Raw genomic sequence first — 18,592 nt, 5'->3', positions numbered from 1 at the left:
TGTAATGGATGGTGCAGGTGCATTAGGGAATTGTAGACTTTATCAGTGAATATTGAGATGCTAATCTGATGCTTTAGGCTGAACAATGTGCGCCTTGGTCAAGTTGGTGTATTTTCTTTACATAGGGGAGAGACAGGCTGTTGTTATATGTTACAATTTGCATAAGCTAACTCTAAGGAAAGTTAGGCAGTATTACAGTTAGCATGTGCTGTGAGCAGTTATACTTTAAGGTTTAATACCTTAACATGCCTAGCTCTAATGCCCTAGAGGGCTCCCTGCTCACCTGCACCCACCCCCACCCTTTCCTGGAGATGTCCAGCTCTCCCTGGTGCTTTGTCAACCCAAGAAAATAGAGTTCTGTACGATAAATCATCCATGTAGGCGGGGGCACCTGGGAGTAGTGCATCCTGGGGTACGGGTGGTCTGCAGGGTGCTGGTATTGGCCCCATGGAGCAGACCGATGTTACTGCAACACAAGCTGCCTCACACTAGCTGGAGATAATTTTCACCTGAAGCAGTGTAACTCTGAGAGGCTTAGTGGGCACTTAGCTCATCCTGTTATGCGCGGACATTCCTGTCCGAAGAGCATGTAACCCATGGCAAAGGTAACATCTAACGACAACTGCAGATCTAGAGTCTTTATAAAGGGAACTGAAATTTGGGAAATCTATTGGGGATTGGGGCATGGGAGCAAGACATAAGCAGCCAGGGAAGAAGTGAATGTGGGAAAAGCCCAGTGATTTTAGGGTTAGGGGACACAGGATCAGCAAGGCTGCTGCTATAGCAGATGCAGAGCCTAGAATCATAGGGGGTTAGAGTCATTAGGGCTAGAAGGGACCTCATGGGGTCATCTAGTCCAAACCCTGCTCGAAGCAGGACCATCCCCAACTGGATCATCCCAGCCAAAGCTTTGTCTGGCTGCATCTTAAAAGTCCCCAAAGATGGAGATTCCACAACCTCTCTGGGTGACCTGGTCCGGTGCTTTACAACCCTCCCAGGGAGAAAGTTTTTCGTAATATCAAACCTAAACTTTCCTTGCTGCAACTTGAGACCATTGCTCCTTGTTCTGTCATCTGCCACCACTGAGAACAGTGAGAACGGGATCACTGTTCTCAATATTCCTCAGGAGAGAGAGAAATGATGGAGAAATTATGATATCATGATGGAGAAAAATCTAAGAAAAATCTTAGAGCTGTTACTTCTCTCCTCAGGATATCTGCCAGGCGTTCTATAATCATAACCCTTGATGTTGAATGTCTGTGATGCTACTACAATTGCATAGCAACTAGTTTCCAGCCTCAAATGTCACAGCGTAGTAGCCATGGTGACTCAACAGCCATTACATTCAATGTGTTAATAATCTGCGAATTTCACTATTTCCAAGGAAGTTTAAGCCTTTATGGACTTTTGTGTCAAAATCCATAGAACCGTGTCCCCAAACAAGCTTAGGTATGGTAGCCATTATGGGCTGTTTGGGCAGTAGTCTCTCATTTGCCCCCTGATGCTGAAAGTCAGATTTCTTTTAGTAGGGAAGCTACTGTTGCAGACAGAGGCATGATAAACCACATGCCTTTGGTGTAGTGGGTGCCTTTATATTCTGCCAGGCTCTGAGCAATACCTAATTCTGTATCCAAGTAAAGGTTATACACCAGCTACAATGATGGCCTCTTGCTAGTATGAGCTGCATCTATGTTAACTGTGCTATGTTAACTCCCAAAAAATCAGTTGTAGAGTAGACAAGGTCAAAGTAACCCCATCCTTTGCTGCCATTTACAATAGTGACAGCTGCAGCAAAGAGTAGGGTAGTTTTTACCGCCCATTTTGCTTTATCACAGGTGCATCATGCATTACCAATACAGTAAAGGTTGCAAGATAACCTTAGGATAAAAACCTTGAAAAACCTCTCCTCTTCACTGGAGAGCCATATGCCAAGTGTCACAGGACACAGGCACAAGGGGGATATGGTAAGGACAAAGTAGTAGCCCTCACTTTTAATTTCCTTAGGACTTTCCCAAGCCCAGGAAACTGGTTTTATTTTTTTCTTTGTTAAAATTAAACACTGTGCCAGGAAGGGCAGGGTCATGGGGCCATGGCCAGCACATGGGGTCGGTCCAGTGACCTGCAGGCTGGATCATACAGTTTCATGGGTTGGATCCAGCCAGGAGGCCATATGTTTGAAATGCCTGCTTTAAATCAAAAAGACTGAGGTGGCAAAAATTGTGTGGCATCATTGTGTTGGCATCCTAGATGCCCATATTAAAAGGCAGGGTACCACTGGATGTGCTTGCACATGCTGTTGGAACACTCTGTAGTTAAGTGATGCTCTGGTAAGAGAGAGTTCAGGAAAAGATGGAGCGATCATTCTTCAGGACACACCTAGTACCTAACCCCAGCGGTACAGGCAGCTTTGCCTGCATCAGGCAGAATTTGGAAACAGTTGGTGCGACTGTTAAACAGCACTCGGCTCTTGCTGACTCCTGCTACCTACAGGATCTTCTGGGTCTGCTGAGGAAATGCAGTAGGGCTTGCTTCCCAGGGGAGTTGTGCCCTCACAACACTTGTAATTAGCCTGATATTTAAGGTATGGGCTTTCATAAATGCATATGAGAGGACTACAAACAATAGGGGAGAAACTTTGGAACTGAAAGTCAGACTAAAGACTATTTCTGTACATACTTGGTCCCTGTTTATCAATTGTGTTTGTTTTACATGCATCTGAACAATAATGTAATTCATGCCACTTATTTTTGGGGGGAAAGGAAAGGGGAGGTGGAGGGGAAGAAGAGACAGTAAAACTTATTGCTGATGCAAAGACAGACTATGCATTTTCCTCCTTTCCTTTCAACAGCAGGTCACAGATTTTTTTTTTCTCCTCCTTGCTCTGATTAAAGGTGATAATTGTGCCTGTGCTCCTACATGGAGCCAGCATCAGGAAGCAGGATTACCTCAGGCTGCAGTAGAGACAGGTGAGGATCAGTATCCTAAAGTAGGATTATATGATTGCTTTTCTGTTATATAAATAAGCCAAGCCTCCAAGTGAGCACTGTGGTTGAGCCACTGTGAATCTTTTCTCCCCAATCTCTGTTAATAACAGCATGCATAAATTATGTATAATATTTGACATCACCATTTCCATGGCAGTGCTCCCTTTCCCAGATCCAGATGCTCCCAGTCTGGTTATAGTGCTCAACCTGGGGCATAAGAAACTATTTTTTTCTTTTACTCTAGTGCTTCATTATAGTTTTCCCACAGCATCACAGGAGGTCCCTGATAGAAATTATAATGCAGCAGAACCACATGGCTGGTTGTTGTTTTTTTTCAAAGTAGTCTGAGTAAAAGCCAATGCTGAAGTGGAATGGAGACCCAGAACTCTATTTTAGCCTTGCTGTGGCTTCTGCTCTATATTCCCAAACCTTTGACTCATTTTTCACTTTGAAATACAATTATTTTGGCCATCACAAGTCTTAGGCTTTCCTCAGACTGACCAGGACTGCTGTGAACCTTATTGTACAGCTACAACTTAAATCTTATCAATTGCATGGGGCAGATGTGTGTAAACGAGTTTGTCTCAGTCCTGTCTTTAATGGATATATGTCCCCACGCACAATATCAATTGAAACTGTAGTTAGCAGGACTAGCAGAAAGGCATGTAACCTTCCTCCATCCCCAGTGTGGTCCCTCTTGGCTCTGGTGAAGAACACTTGTCTTGACACTGTTGTGTCAGTAAACGGCAGACCTGTCCCCAGTAATGCTGATGTGTAATGTTTTATGTTGCCTTGGATTGGTGTTTTTGAGGGTGTAACAGAAGTATGATAATATTCAAGCTAAACTCTAGGAGAGAATATAGATTTGAGTTGACACCTGTCTCTTCTCTGGCTGGTTTTTTTTAAAGATACATTTTCCCCCCTTTATTTTTAGTTCCTGTTTCTAGTTCTCATATGGCTGCCTCTGCTTGCCAGGACTCTACAAGTCGTTTCTTATCAACTGGAAAATTTAGCGATCCGAGAAAAGCTGATCTACAGTTAAAGCCAAAGGCCTTACAGACCATCTCCAAAGAACGACCACATTCATTAGTGGATCTTAAGGCCTATAAAGACACAAAAATTTTAGTGGCTAAGTTTTTGGAACATTCAAATTGTAATCTCCCCCCAGAAGTACGACACGTTGTGAACAGCATTAAATCTGTAATTAAATCAGATGAAAGACACATGGAAGAAGCCATCTTCAGTGCCAACATTATAGACCAGGTAAGGTCCATTATGGTTTTTTATGCCTTTATTTAACTATAATAAACACATAACCTAACTGATTAAGTCATGCAGAATACTTTTACTAGCATACTTGGCTTTGGGTTGGGGTTTTTTTAATGGCAGGCCAAGTTTTTTTTTTGTAGTGAACAAAACATGTTTGAAGATGGTCTTTTGCTTCACTAATGATATTCAAAGAAATATGGAGGGAACGTCCACCTATTTATAACTTTATCCACCCCAAATATAACCTTGGGTGGGAGTGGATATTTGCAGAGGGGTGGCTGTCTGTATACAGACTACAAAAATTGAGGGAATTGACTCAAATACTGAATTCTTACAGCTCTTAGAATGAAGGAGTAAGGGATCTTTACGCATTTGACTGTGGAATAAAGTTGGGCCAAAATGCTTGGAAGGGGTCATAGAAACAAAGGGACTGAACGGTGAGAGCTATGTAGTGCAGTTTGTAATCTCCCAGATGAACTGCATGTTTTTTAACAGCCAAACTTTGAAGTCCTTGATTTCAATGGGGCTTTACCTGAATAAAGCTGCAGGACTGGCTGTTTATTAGTTTTTTTGTGTTACAAAAATATCAGCTATACAAAGGAGGGTATTCCCCTCAAAGTAATAGAGACAGGTAGAACACAGACACACGCTAACCCACATTTAGTAAGATCCTAAGATTCTTATGGGTGGAGGGATGGCATGGGTACATGGGGGCAGCATGGATATGTGGGAGCAGCTGCCTATTCTAGATGTCGTCTCTGTAGCATTTGCCTGCTCTTTATTGCACCCTCTCCAGGAGCATGTCAGTACCTTGCATCCTTAAAAATGGATGGTGATAGCTAAACAGCATTGTGAGAGAAACTGATGTGCAGTAGAAAATGCACAGTATTGACAGCAAGATGGTCTTTTGCTAGCTGCCAAGCAGAACAAAGTGGAATACTGGTTCACAGTAGAATGCTGCCTGGAAAGCAGTAATATCCTGAGATGCTTAGAATTAATTGCACAATGATGCTGTACCATTAACATATTTATTGCTTTCTAACATTATAGATCGTTAACTCCCAAAGGTTAGAAAGCTGAAATCAGTGTACTAGGTTTTTAATGCAGAACTATAACTTCTCACAAAGTGACCTACCAAAGATGAATTAGTGTTTTATACAGATAGTAAAAACAAAAACCAATAATGCAATTTTTATCAAGTGCAGGCTTTTGAGATCCACGAAGACAGATGGCTGCTTCAAAAAAAAAAGCCATTTTATTGAAGTTTTCTAGTCACCAAACGGTACTTCTCACTAAAAGCCCAAGCAGTGCCGTGAATCTGCTCATGTTGCTCATCAGCCTTTTCTCAGAAGTTGACTACTTCAGAGCTACATGTGTAAATGGAAGTGGCAAGCTGATTACCAAAGGGCATTTTCTGTACCATGTCTATGTAGTTCACCAACTGAGAAAACACATTACTCAGATGAATTTAGTTAGTGGTTGGGGAAAGTAATACCACCCCTTTCTCCCCCTTGCTTCCCCCAGCTTCTAATACACATACAGGGTACGAGCTGGCAGAAGGGCTGGCCGGGGCACAAGGATGCTCTAGTACAGGTCTAGCTGGCAGGTATTCCCTGCACTGAAGCACTCTCATGTTTCAGCCAGCCAGGTCAGCATCTACACGTGCATTGTGGTACACTAAAAAACTGCAGCAGGGTAGTACTTGTATTTACTATAGAGTTTATTAGTTTACTATGGCCTAATAGGGCCACACGTGTAGACACTGAAATGTTTACTTTTTAGTTAATTGGGCAGCTCAAGGTAAATGTCTCATGTAGACAAGCCCATGTAGTGGTAATTCAGGCAAACTCTTTCCTCACTCACTCCTCTTCTCCTAATCCCAACCATATCAATGATCTTAGACCATGCTACACTTGCTATGGTCAGATTACAGGAAGAATCTGTCTGGTAGAAAAGCTTGAGGTCATCCCTGGTTAGACCCAGGCTTGACAAATGGAGTTACATTTATTGGCATCTTAAGAGGAAGAGGTGGGGAAATGTTTTCTGTTCCTACCTCCAATATGCTGACCTATACCTTGCAATGGTAGAAAGCAGCAAGGTCCCAGCAGCAAAAGCACAGTCCCTTCTACTGGATATAGGCTGGTATCCTCTGTGGGCCAACCTTTTGAGGGTAATATAAGAGCACATCTAGTCCCTAGTAGTCCCTCTATTATGTAAAATTTAATAAAACAGTGAGTATAAAATTACTACATTACACAAATGACAATCTCTAAACAGAAACAGTTCTTGTCCTCTCTGCTCTCTCTATTCTTTAACCAGGTCATGACAAGTTCTCAGCAGAATGTGAATACCTCTAGAAAGCGGCTTCAAGAAGAGCTTCACCTGCAAAGCTGTGGTGCTTTGAGTTCTCCAGTTGCCTTCTTACGTAGGTCTCATATCACTCGCAGTTTAGAGAGGGACAGGCCTCACACTTTAATCGGAGTTTGCCGAGAAACTATTCTTTGATAACAGCTGACAGGTATGTGAAGGAAGGCTTATGCCAGCGAAAGAGAAGTCTGGGAAGGACATGGGGAAATGCAAATAGTGGGTGGCTTAAAAAGGAAAACAACTTCTTTTTTGGATTCCACTTTTTATCGAACAGCAGAAGGACCTCCATGTTTTTTCTGAATGTAAATGTAACCCCTGCATTTTACACAATTTATTATTAAACTTGTAAGAACTGTTTTCCCAAGCAGAAAAATGTTTATTTGACTGTTCTGGTAGAGATACTGCTGCAGCTATGCAGTATTTCTAGAAAACCACCACCAAACTACAAGAGACCTGTTGTACAACGTACAAGTTGTATTTATTTAATGTACCTCACAGTGTTTTAACTACAATCAGTGTTTTAATAAAAAGTATTTCTGGACTTTGCTTCCGTAAAACCTGATTTGGGTAGAAATATAGATTTGTTTGTATTAATACAGGTGTGAAAGGTGCTTCCCCTGGTCCCTTCTTTCTATGCCCAGTTGTACAGGCTCTCGCTTGCCAGGCAGATTGTTCTGCCCTGTTATAGCTGTTTTTTCCTCTAAATGCCTTGCCCTTTATCAAATTCTAGTAAAGGCTGCAGCATGATTTATTTCTGCTTTGTTCTGAATGCTCATGAGTTTATTGATGGTGTGGGAGATGCTGTTGCAGTTTCACTACAAATGATTTTTCACAAGGGAGGAAGCCTCTGTAATGCTGAATTCCCTGACCAGCTGACTTTCATAACCTTTTGTAAACAAGCAACTACTGACCCGAAACTAGATGTGCTTTTGCCATCCAACAGGGCCTTCATCTTTCTCTGACTTCTTTATTCCGTTTATTAGCATGGAGCATTTTATTACTAAAACCTCCTCCCTGCGGTTTTGCACTTTTGAGGAATTAAATATTGCTCTCAAAAGGCCTCAACCAGAACCCATGTCAATTCCTTTCCAGTTTGATTATTGTTCTGAAGATGCTCTTGCCTGAAAGTGTCTTTCTTAAAGAACACAGTAGAGCAGACTGCAACTCTTAGTGTTCACTGGCAACAGGAAAGGATTTAAATACGGTGTTTTCATAAGGAATCCAGCAGCATTTGAAATGTCTTTAAATTCTTTTGGTAGCAGTGTTTGTCAAGAGTGTTAGTTTCCATTAGAAACACTGCTCTGGGATTTAATCATTCCGTTATTTTCATTTGTCATTCTGAACTTGGCGTACATCCTGTGGAAAAGTCACAAAGGAGTGTAGGTAGAGATAGGGAGGTTTAATTTTTCAGCCATCAGTATTTTAAGTAATAACTATGTCAACTGTGTTGGTGTGAAGCTACAGTGCCATCCAGTGGCAGAAGGTATGCTGTAATGGCAAGGACCCATTCACATTTATTTTTTAATATAATGTAGATTATTCACCACAACCTAATTCTTACTTCAAGGCAGGAGGATGAATTCTGTTAGAGATCAATTATCTCCGTTCTTTGCAACTGCACTTAGATGAAGAATTAAACAGGGATAGTTCTGACAGGCTTTTAAATTCTGTAAACTTATCAACAGAACAAACAAAATGAGCAAGTTTTCTTTATTACTCCAGATTTATTAGTGATATTAGATTAATTCTTTCCTAAGGTCAGTTGCATGCAACATGTTACTCCTTGACGTACAGTAATCCTAAAGCTTTTTAGTTACTGCATGGTAAGGCTTCTTAAGTCACAGTGTATTTTCTTCTTGGCCAAAAAATCTAGACAAAATGTTACATCAATTAACACTGATCTCATAACAAGTACAGCTTAACTTTACTACTACTTAGGTTAGCTATGCACATTCTAATACTGTGGATGGTGATAGTTCCTCAGCTGCCAGAAACAATTTACATTCAGAACAAATTGCCTCAGGAATAAGAATGTTTGTATAAAAGACAATGACAGGTAAGCATGGCTTTCCCAGTTTGAGCTAATGGAATCCAAAAGGTAATTAAAAAAGAAGGATAAAATGAACAAAAACACACATGCACAAACTAGAACAAGTTAAGTTCTAGAGAAGGTGTCCTGTTAAATTAAACATTAAAAATAAATATGTATCTAAATAAATATTTTGATTTTTATCTTGTGGCAATTCTTTATTTCACATACAAGACACTCTTTCCTTTTGTTACACATTTATATTCACACCTTGCCAAACTCGCAGTTATAGGTTACACTTGTCATAATGAAACCAAGTACTACAGCTGTTTTCTTTCCATTAGAATCTAATAGCTTTAATTGCACACATTCCTATTCACTGAAATTTCTGAAACACCATCTAGCTCGGTCCAGTTTTTAAGTTATGTAATACCAGAAGTGTTGGACCACTCTACGGAGTTGAGATTTGTTTTAATTCGTTTTGACCATTACTTTAATTGCTTAATTTTGTAGTCAGTTTCCTGAAGTCTCACTCAGCAAATGTTCACATTCATCACGTTATCAAACATGACAGACAAACATACATCACACCACATAAAGGTTACAAATAAATATGTTTAAGTTTCAATGAGAAAAGGGTTTAGAAGATGTTGCAAAATACTTAAATGTTTTACAAAGATTTTGTCAGTGATTATTGTCCTTGGTAAAGATGGTCATCACTTTTTGGCAAAGAAATAAAAAGAAAAGAAAGAAGGCAGAGAAGCCTGTCCCTTCAGTTTGCAGAATCTTCAGGTCCTGTTTCAAAACCTTTCACTCCTAGAAAATACAAAATTCTCTCCAGCTGTGAAGCCTTCGACTTTGTTGGAATCAGTTCTTTTGTTGAGAGAGCTTCGTGCTAGATATACAGGGGTGTCTCTTGTCCAGTTAGAAGCCTGAACATTGCAGCTGGCATAGTCTTCATATGAATCTGTCAATTGATGTACACAATATTTAATAATAGCACTATTAAAATTCAGGTAGGGTGTCTGTGTATGTGTTCGTGTTCTTTAAATGACACAGTATCAAGCTTGGCCAAAGACAGTAAATAGTACCTGTTGCCAATTTTTTCCTATCACCACAGCCCAGATAAAGGAAAAGAAAACATTTCCCCTGCTTGCTCCAATACTGACTGGCATTAAATTTTCATTTCTTTGCCACCACTCACTCCTTACACACGTAGTTTCTTCAAAGCAGAATGTAAACTGTTAAGCATTCAGCTTGGACTGTGCCACCCACGATGTTCACATGTGTTCAGAACAAGTACCCCCACTTCTACTAAATCAGGGATTTACAGGGAGTGCCACTTGCATTCAGAAAAGCAAGCATGGTTGGAATTTAACAGAAATAATGAAAGATACCAAGTAGCCAAAGGATGCAGCTGCTCCATATATATATATTAATTTACAGTGCAACACATGCCTTGGAAATATGAAGGGTGGGAGGTAGCTAAAGGTTTTATTACTGACACTTGTTTCTAGCACCTGCAACAAACACAGCATGGCTTTAATAAACCACCTAAAACCTGGGGCAAAATAATCAACTTGCCACCTTGGATTTTATAGTAGGAGCCATGTAATGCTCCAGTAGCAACATGACGTTAGCTTGAACTCCAATCCCACCTCCGTGAATATTTTGGGCAAACAGCCAGCCCAGGGGTTGGCAGTGTTTTTGGGCAGAGTGCCAAAAACACCTCAACCCAGACTTTTTAAATGTTGGCGTGCCAGGGGCAGATGGCGGGGAAGCTGCGAGGGGCCCGATCCTTGTTGTGGCAGCACAGACCCAGCCCCTTCCCCACCATCTGCCCCGAGGCATGCGTGTCAAGTGAAATGCAGGCACTGGCACATGTGCTAGGGGTTGCCAACCCCTGAGCTAGCCGATACCTTACTGAACATGGTATAAAATGACACTGATGTAAATGCCACATGACTGCTTCCATCCCAAGATATTTGTTTGTGATCATCTTCTGTGTTGGTCCCTAATTTTGCCAAATGTGCCAATGAATGGTGACAGATGTTCCAGTCTACAAAACAATTCCCAAACAAAGCAAGAGAGATGCAACAAGAATGCAAGGATGAAAATATGCATCACCATGAATCTTTCAACTCTTTGAATATTTATGTAGCTTGTCACTGAAACATCTGAGGTGGAAATGGGGACATTTTTCATAGGTCTTGGCTATGATGTACCACAGAAGTCTTCACTTCTCTGGAATATGTGCCATGAAACTTCAGAATCACTCATCTTTCTTGAAAATTAATGGTAAAAATCTACATAAGGTGGCCCCAATTGCTTTAAAATCTATGGTTGTTTCTCCAGCACTGATTTATAGACTTGGATCTTTCATGCAGTTCTAACACTACATTGATTTCAACAGCAGGAACACAAATCTATAGATCTTTTCACTCACCTCTTTTAGTGCTTTGATAAACTATCTTATGTGAGTACATTCTTACCTCTCCCACCGAGTTAGACAAGGCTTGTACTATCTTCTCGTGAGCAGTGGCCACAACACTTTGCCCATTGATCTCAATAATACGATGTCCTACTCTGACCCCTCCCCTCTCAGCTATTCCACCTCTCATCAAGCTGCAGATCTGTCAGGAAAAATCAAGCAGAATTGAATTGCATTAAATAAGAAACTAGCAGTGACTGTGTTGAGGGGTAAACAATAAAAGTTAATGTCACTGAAAGGTGTTTTGTAGTGACTCCAAGAAGTGTGCTAATTCACAAATACTGGGGATTTGCTTTCGGCTGCATGCTTTTTTTTTCCAGATTACTTCGATTTTGCACTTCATTTCGGAGGACTTAGACAGTGTATAGCTCGCCCAATTCAGTCAGTCAAATATAACAATATCTGACCCAGAACCACAGACAGGAAGTTTCAGGGAATATTAGAGCAAGAATAACTGAACTGACTGACATATAAATCTTAACGTGTTTTAAGAAGCTGCTGTGGCCTCAAAGCAAAAAACCAAACAACTCCACAAACGCTCATTCCAAGTACAACCTTTCCCTTAGATTTCTGGGTGCACAACCACCTAATTCTCCCAGTGAGACACCATTCAGAGATGCCTCCAGAGAAATGTAGCTAAGAAATAAATGAGAAAGGAAAAAACAACAAAGAAAAACGAAGAACCAGTTGTTGAAATGACATTGTGTTGGACGTGTTTCCTGAGACAGAGAGAAAGATAACACTGCTGCATAAGTAAGAGCCACTTGTAGCATGTGATACCAGGGTTGTTATGGGAATCACTCTCTGGGTACACTACATCTTTAATGCGGCTATATAAAACTAAAGCTTAGCAGTGCAGCAGCTCCTGTGGGGCGATTCCTAAGTGAAGGGGACGTGACTTACCCCAGATTAGTAATGCCAGCACCTGAAGAGTTTCCTGAACAGGTGGGCATCAAGCCTGCAGGAAAAAAAAGTTGAACTGTCCCCTAAAGGCTTCTGCCTATCCATAGAATTGAATGAGCCTGGCCCTCAGGCACACAAGCTCCCAGCGAGCATCCTTTAGTAGTTATCTGGTCCCTGAACAACACTGGCAGCCACACAGAGGAGGCTGATGTAAAACCAGAATTAGGCCTGCCTCCTTACTGGCATGCAGGCTCTGCCGGTACTAAACAGCGGGTGGCTTTGTGGAGCTGGGCACAGCCATTGGCCTTTTGAAACTGAAACAAGATTTTTTTTGTCAGTTTCCTGAAGGGCCCTCCCACCCAGCCAGCTGTTGGGAGCATGTTCAGCCAGTACCATAAACCGAGGACATCCAGTTTCCACTCTCCCACTTCGCAAAGCAACTGCAAAAGACCATAAATCTGTCCTAAGTGATTTGCAGAAAATATTTACTGCAAATTAACACATCAGGAGATGAGCTAGTGATGATATGTAATTGCCACTGGGACTCTTCTCTTTCATGCTCATTTGCTGTGATGTACTTGTGACTGAAACTGTCAGCTGTGGCTGCAGTTATTCCCAGGTAGCTGTCTACACGCTTCCCACCACACAGTGACAAGGTTTTGTAAGTACACAGGCTGCTGTGACTGTCCCATAAGAGCGGATGGTCAGTTTACCCAGGGCGATTTGCTCTGCACATGGGGCCTCTCAGTGAGAATACTGAGGCAGTAGAAATACAAGTTGGGATGTTTACAGGGCGCTCTCCTGCAATAGTTTTTCTCTTTAACCCAAACACCCCCCCACACTGTCCCCTCAGTTGATATCTACCTTTCTGCCCAGCCTCCTTTCACTGAATCCCTAACAGATGACCTCTGGCAATTACATACACCATGGTTACACATAAACTCTAGTTTAGTTTAAAGGAGAATTAACACAGCAGCAACAACTGCCCCTCTGATTTCTGTAAAGCAATATTGTATTCTTTGCCCCGTCTCCCTGCAGTCAGTGAGGTTGCTCAGATTATGGCTATGGCTGGCCCTAGCCTATACGCACAAATATAAACGGTAATTTGACCTGATGCAGCAAAACCTTAAAGAGGTTTACAGCATAGTGCTTAGTCCTTATTACATCTCCAAATTGCAATCTAGTAGCAAAGGCTGCTAGTCATGGGAGCTCTGGGTGTTGAAACCTGCCTGTGGTTTACAAATTAAATAATTAATTCTTAATTTAATATTGCAGGAACAGAATCCCACACAGAGGCACAAATAAAGCCAGCTGGTGAAGCACTCAAGGAGGCAGCCCTCTGACTTGCTGAAACCCAGCCTGGCGGTGCTGAATGCATGTGGGAGGAACAGCTCACTGTTCTGGGCTTGTTGCCAGTACAGCAGCAAGCTCCAGCTTATACACGTGATCTGAGTGCCACTGCACAGAGAAACAGCTCTTGACCAGTAGTAGTAGGAAATTGAGCTGCTGTATCACTAGCTTGAGGATTAGCAACCCTTGAGCTTTACCCTGCACCCCACTACCTCCTGGGATGGTTCAGCTAGCTCAAGCTTAAAGCCCTGGAACAGGCTGTCCATGGTGGTTATGGCATTTCTATCCTTGGAAGTTTTTAAGATCAGGTTAGATCACTGGTACTCAACCTCCAGCCTGTGGGCCAGACCCAGCCTGTAAGACTGTGGCATCCAGCACAGGGGATTCCTCATGAGTCCAGAAATTTATTAATTGCCATGCCCCTCCTGCCAAATTTGCGGACCCTCTGGGGAGCCCTGTGGGCCAGATGACCCTGCCTGCTAGATTGCACCATGCTGGGGTCACACCCAGATCCAGTGCATGAGATTGGGAAGATACCTGTTGTCCCTTCAGCACCAGAATCAGCACGCAGGTTTGGGCAGGTGTGTGGCAAGACCGCACCCGCACACCAACTCCGTGCTGGCCCGCAGACCAGCCCCATACCACTCATCATCCCACAGGGCCAGAAGGGTAGGCACCACTAAATTAAACAACCCCTTGACTGGGATGATTTAGTCAGGGACAACCCTGTTTAAATGTTGACTGGTGTCAGTGTTAACAAGCTTTAGTGCAACGAGCTTTAGTTCAAGCACCCCCACTGCCACTTTTAAGCACTGGGATGCTGGTCCCCTGGATGAGTCTCCCACAGCTCCGTCCTGCTCCCTGCCCCGGCCCTGAGGTCCCATTCACTGCCCCACTCCCTCCCTCACCATGGGGGCCTCGATCTGCCCCCCCTTATGCTCCTTGTCCTCCACAGAGTTACCTGCAAGGCACTGCTCTCCACACTGCCCAGCTGCATTCCTGTAAATTGGTTATCAGATTGTTACTGGTCAATATGCCTGGTGAATAATTGACTATCGGTACTGGCCAAGAAAATCTTTATCGGTGTACGCCTACCTGGATTATCTGCGCACCTGAAACTCTTTAACACCTTGAGGTCTTAACACCCGAAACTAGGGGTCTTGTTATACCTTATACTCTGAACCACACAAATGTTGATGGGTGTTAGTGCTAGCTAGAGCTTGGAGCAGTTGCACTGCAGGCCAGCAGGAGCCTGGAGGACTGAAAGGTAAGAATGCCCCTGGCCTGTTCAGGGCTTCCCCCTGCCCTCCCCTCTCCACCGCCCGCTCTCCTGTTTCCTCCCTGCCCCCTCCCTCCAGTACCCCAGGACATTACTTACTTGTGGCTGCCTGTGCTGTCTGTCCTAGGGAAGTAGGCAGGGAAGGATTAAGCAGGGGCAGGGGAGCAGTTAGCAGGGATCTGGGGTGCTAGGAAGGGCAGTGGACAAATCTGGACCAGTGAGGGAGGGGACATGGCTACCTTAGTGTAAGATGAGCTGGGTAGCACAGACCAGAGATAATCCTGCCCTGGAGTAGTGTAATGTTGAGCCATGTAACAAGTGCTCCAAACCAGTTTTAGCTGTTAATGTGCAGACAATCCAAGAGCTCCAGGAGTTGCCCAATATTACCATGTAACAAGGCCCTTCCCCCAATCAGCATAAAGTGTAACAGAGCCCGGAGACCTAGCTCACACATGCTAATTCCATGTCCAGTTTCTGATGCATAATCAAATTCCCTTCAAAATGCAACAATAATCCTCATGTCCTGCTCTCAAAGGCAAGTCTTCTCCACTGTACAGTGTAGGCTCAAGGACACTGGTTTATTTGTAAAAGCCAAAATGCAGCTTTTAATATGCAAAAAAAATAAAAATAAAATGCAATTTGGAATGACAACAAGGAAGCAGCTTTTACTGCCAGACAGAAATGTTTAGACATGGCCTGAAAAAGTCACTACATCAGAACCACCAATTACTTATTCTATATTAAGGGTGGGGACTTTTGAGGTGCGTTGGCCCCATTGATTCCACCCCTGAGTGTCATGTGCTCCAAGATTAGATTTCTTTTAAATAGTAGCCTCTGCCAGGCCTATGCCCTATGTACCTTCTGCTTCCTATGGCAGGGGGTAAATGGCTACAACTGGCACTCATTCCTTTGCAGTAAGAATCCCCAGAGAAATGACTGCTCAGCAGAGACAAAAGGGGGGTCTTGGCATATGTGAAAAATCCATAATTGTTCTTTCTTCTTTGAGAGATTATACACCCCGATTCCACTCTTAGAGAGAGATACCAAAAGCAGGACAGGATTTGGGGACCATTATAAGTTCAGTTTGGCCTTAACCTGTGTGTCAAAACTGCTACTGCCCAGAAGCCCCAGGCTGAGGTGCAGTCAGCAAGCAAGGTAATGGTTTCTTGCAGTGGACACAGCCTTTTTCCTCAGAAAGTCTGAGGGTTATGATTGAATAGGCTGCCATCTCTCTGTTACACCTTTCCTGAGAATTTCCTTCAAAGGAAGTTTCAGTGTAGCTCTTGTGTCCCTTAATATATGTACAGAATTATCCATACCACTGTTAAAGAGGTCACTGTCTTCTTGGGGGAGATGCTTAGTAGTCATCTGGACTTCATTCATCTCAGGATACCTGCAGCCTGAGAAATTTTCACTCAGCGACGGGCGGCTATGGTATTAAATGAGTCAAGGGTCACCTACTATGCTGTCCCATGATGCTTTGTCAACTTTTTCAGCTCTCCAGCAAACCTGCAAAGCCTACTCCAAAGCAAGAGGGAACTAAATCAAAAGAAATGGAGTGGATTGGGAGCTCCTATATTTTATGTCCCCTGAAGTGGGGAGCAAGAGGCTGCACGAGGTTTGAATGCATCCCCAACAGATACAGCTATTTAAAAATAATCCAATGCTGCACACATCCAAGAGTGGAAACTGGACAGTCACTCAGCAATAATGTTGCCTTTTGTGTCAAGGTTTCTGATTTATTTGTACTTCCCACCCTCCTGAGAAGGTCACCTCAGAACCAATGCAGCCAACGTGATCACCATTAAAAAATTACATTGACCAGCAGTGGTCTCTAGGGTGTGACAGTCATTCCTATTTATTTCTAAACAGAAAAAGTAACAGCAATACTTTTGATAAAATGGGGTAAAAATTGCTGGAAATTTTGCCATTTTCTAAAGTGACCACTTTGCAGAAGAGTTATTTATTTTATCATTATTATTATTATTATGCAACTTAATCTGGAAGAAATGATAAATACTGAACAGAACGCCATAATGACAAGTTTGGCAGTTACTATCCTAATTGTAACCTCACAACAAGGGTTATCATCAATTGTTGATCTTTGACTATTTGCTCAGTGCTAAATATAAGCACAATAAGACCTGGTGCATGACTCAGTGTAAGATCTAATTCAGATGCAGATAATATACAGTAGTGGGTCATAGACAAGGCGGAAAGCAGTGGATATATCTGAGTTGAAAGGCTTTGTATGAATGCTGAACATCCTTTCCGTACAATACTTACAGTTTCTATATAAATCTCTCTCCCTGAATACAATATCACTAACCCTTCTCAATATAAGCAACATAAGAGAGAGAAAAATGCCTCTCATTCCTTGCTTGTGAAAGGAACTTCCTCCAACCTGCTGAAAGACATTTTCATGTGTACTGTGACCAGCAGTTAATTCCTGCCTTCCAACATCCAGGCTGTAATTAGAGTTTAGCATTCTGCTAATTAGAGCTTAGCCTTGTGCTGTTCAGCTGCATCTTCACAGTTAAAGGGCGCAGCAGAGCTATGCACAGAAGTGTAACTTTGCTTTCATTCCCACAGACCATATGACTTTGCAGGTAGTTTACCTACTAATCACAGATTGCAAAATCTTCCAGATGGCATTTTTATTTAGCCCAGCTCTCTTGCATAACGTTTTTTCATTTTATTCCCAGGATTAAAAATAAAAGTTTTCTGCCTACCATTAGGGATTTGTACATAGTAATCAGACATGAAAAAGCCAGTATGCTCTGAAAGAACCTTGTAAATTCATTTTACTCAATAGAAAGAAAAAAAAACAGTAAACAACACATTGAACTAAAGTATGAGCTTTCAAAAGCAAATGGAAATGTGATCTGCCAGCCTAGTGGCACAAAGGCAATAATAATAGCCTGCGTTTCTATCGCATCTTCTATCAGACACGCTGAGATGGTTCAAGCAGGTAACAGAATATGGGCACATATTTCAGACAGTATAAAACTGAAAACTAAAACAATATTGGCATGTTCTCCCTAAAACAGTTAATCTGTGTTCAGTGACATTCTGCATAGCAGCTGGAGTATGTCCCTGGATCAGGTATTGTGTACACGTTTGTGCGTTCAAGAAATAACTTGTTTTACACCCCACATGTAGGAGCTTGTTTGATGCGGCACAAATAGCAGTGGCACACACTTGTGCCACTGCTTTGTGCCCCAGGGCATCCCTCTGCACACATACTCTACCCCGTGCCAAACTGTCCTGGGTGAAGTAGGGGAGGCTGGCCCCAGCAGCTTTACCTGGTGTTCTGGCGGCCTCCTGGGGCAGCAGTGGCACCAATCCGGCTGCATGGAGCCTGGCCAGCAGCCAGAGCGTGGCACTGAACAGTCAGGCTCCATTTCTGGCAGCATATACTGTTGCTGCATGCATCGCACAACTTTTTGTGCTGTTTATTTTTTAATACTGGGACATCCTGGTATCACATTTTGGCACCGTGCTGCAAATTCACAGCACAGCACACACTTGCACGTTTGCTGAGTGCAGTTTGTGGTGCCACAACCAGGTTTGCAGTGCTGCAAACAGCACATGCATGCTCACCTGGACATGCCCTATAATAGCTTACCTGGAACAGCAACGTCTTGTCAGTGCTTAGTATCAAAACACAAAAAGAGTCAGAAGAGCTACTGAAATATGGATTATTATCTCTTAGGGCTCTCATGTCTTCACCTGATAGCAAAAGGATCAGCACAATGGATACATAAACAAAAAGAATGGAGAAAGCCATAACACCATGGTGATCTGCTCCCTTGTTCTGCAGCTCTTTGTCCATTTTTGGGAGTTACAAAAAAAAAATTAAAAAGCTATAAAAACATAACTATAAAAAGGCTATAAAAACACTGTCCATTGGCAATGGG

General features: G+C 42.6%; 2 protein-coding genes across 9 annotated transcripts in view; one reads left to right on the top strand and one right to left on the bottom strand.

The window, feature by feature from the left end:
• ENTREP2 (endosomal transmembrane epsin interactor 2) overlaps positions 1 to 9,043 on the top strand; it is a 424,211-nt gene extending 415,168 nt beyond the window's left edge. For 2 of the 3 annotated variants that reach the window (XM_090029879.1, XM_090029878.1), the window contains 3 exons: positions 2,892 to 2,966; positions 3,919 to 4,247; positions 6,573 to 9,043. In XM_090029879.1, coding sequence (XP_089886005.1) covers positions 2,892 to 2,966; positions 3,919 to 4,247; positions 6,573 to 6,758 — 590 coding nt within the window. In that variant the 3' untranslated portion in view covers positions 6,759 to 9,043. The remainder of the gene's footprint in view (positions 1 to 2,891; positions 2,967 to 3,918; positions 4,248 to 6,572) is intronic. The other variant, XM_090029880.1, reaches the window with a different exon arrangement.
• Positions 8,343 to 18,592, bottom strand: part of APBA2 (amyloid beta precursor protein binding family A member 2) — a 246,059-nt gene continuing 235,809 nt past the window's right edge. For all 6 annotated transcript variants that reach the window (XM_090029876.1, XM_090029874.1, XM_090029872.1 and 3 more), the window contains 2 exons: positions 11,142 to 11,282; positions 8,343 to 9,616 (listed from right to left, as the gene is read on the bottom strand). In XM_090029876.1, the coding sequence (XP_089886002.1) occupies positions 9,545 to 9,616; positions 11,142 to 11,282 (213 nt within the window). In that variant the 3' untranslated portion in view covers positions 8,343 to 9,544. The remainder of the gene's footprint in view (positions 9,617 to 11,141; positions 11,283 to 18,592) is intronic.

This window comes from Crocodylus siamensis, chromosome 15 (genome assembly GCF_052110815.1).
Source record: "Crocodylus siamensis isolate JL-2025a chromosome 15, ASM5211081v1, whole genome shotgun sequence".
In the NCBI taxonomy this organism is placed as follows: Eukaryota; Metazoa; Chordata; order Crocodylia; family Crocodylidae; genus Crocodylus; species Crocodylus siamensis.
The sequence above is the reverse complement of the archived record's forward strand: the minus strand, read 5'-3'. Positions and strand labels throughout refer to the sequence as shown.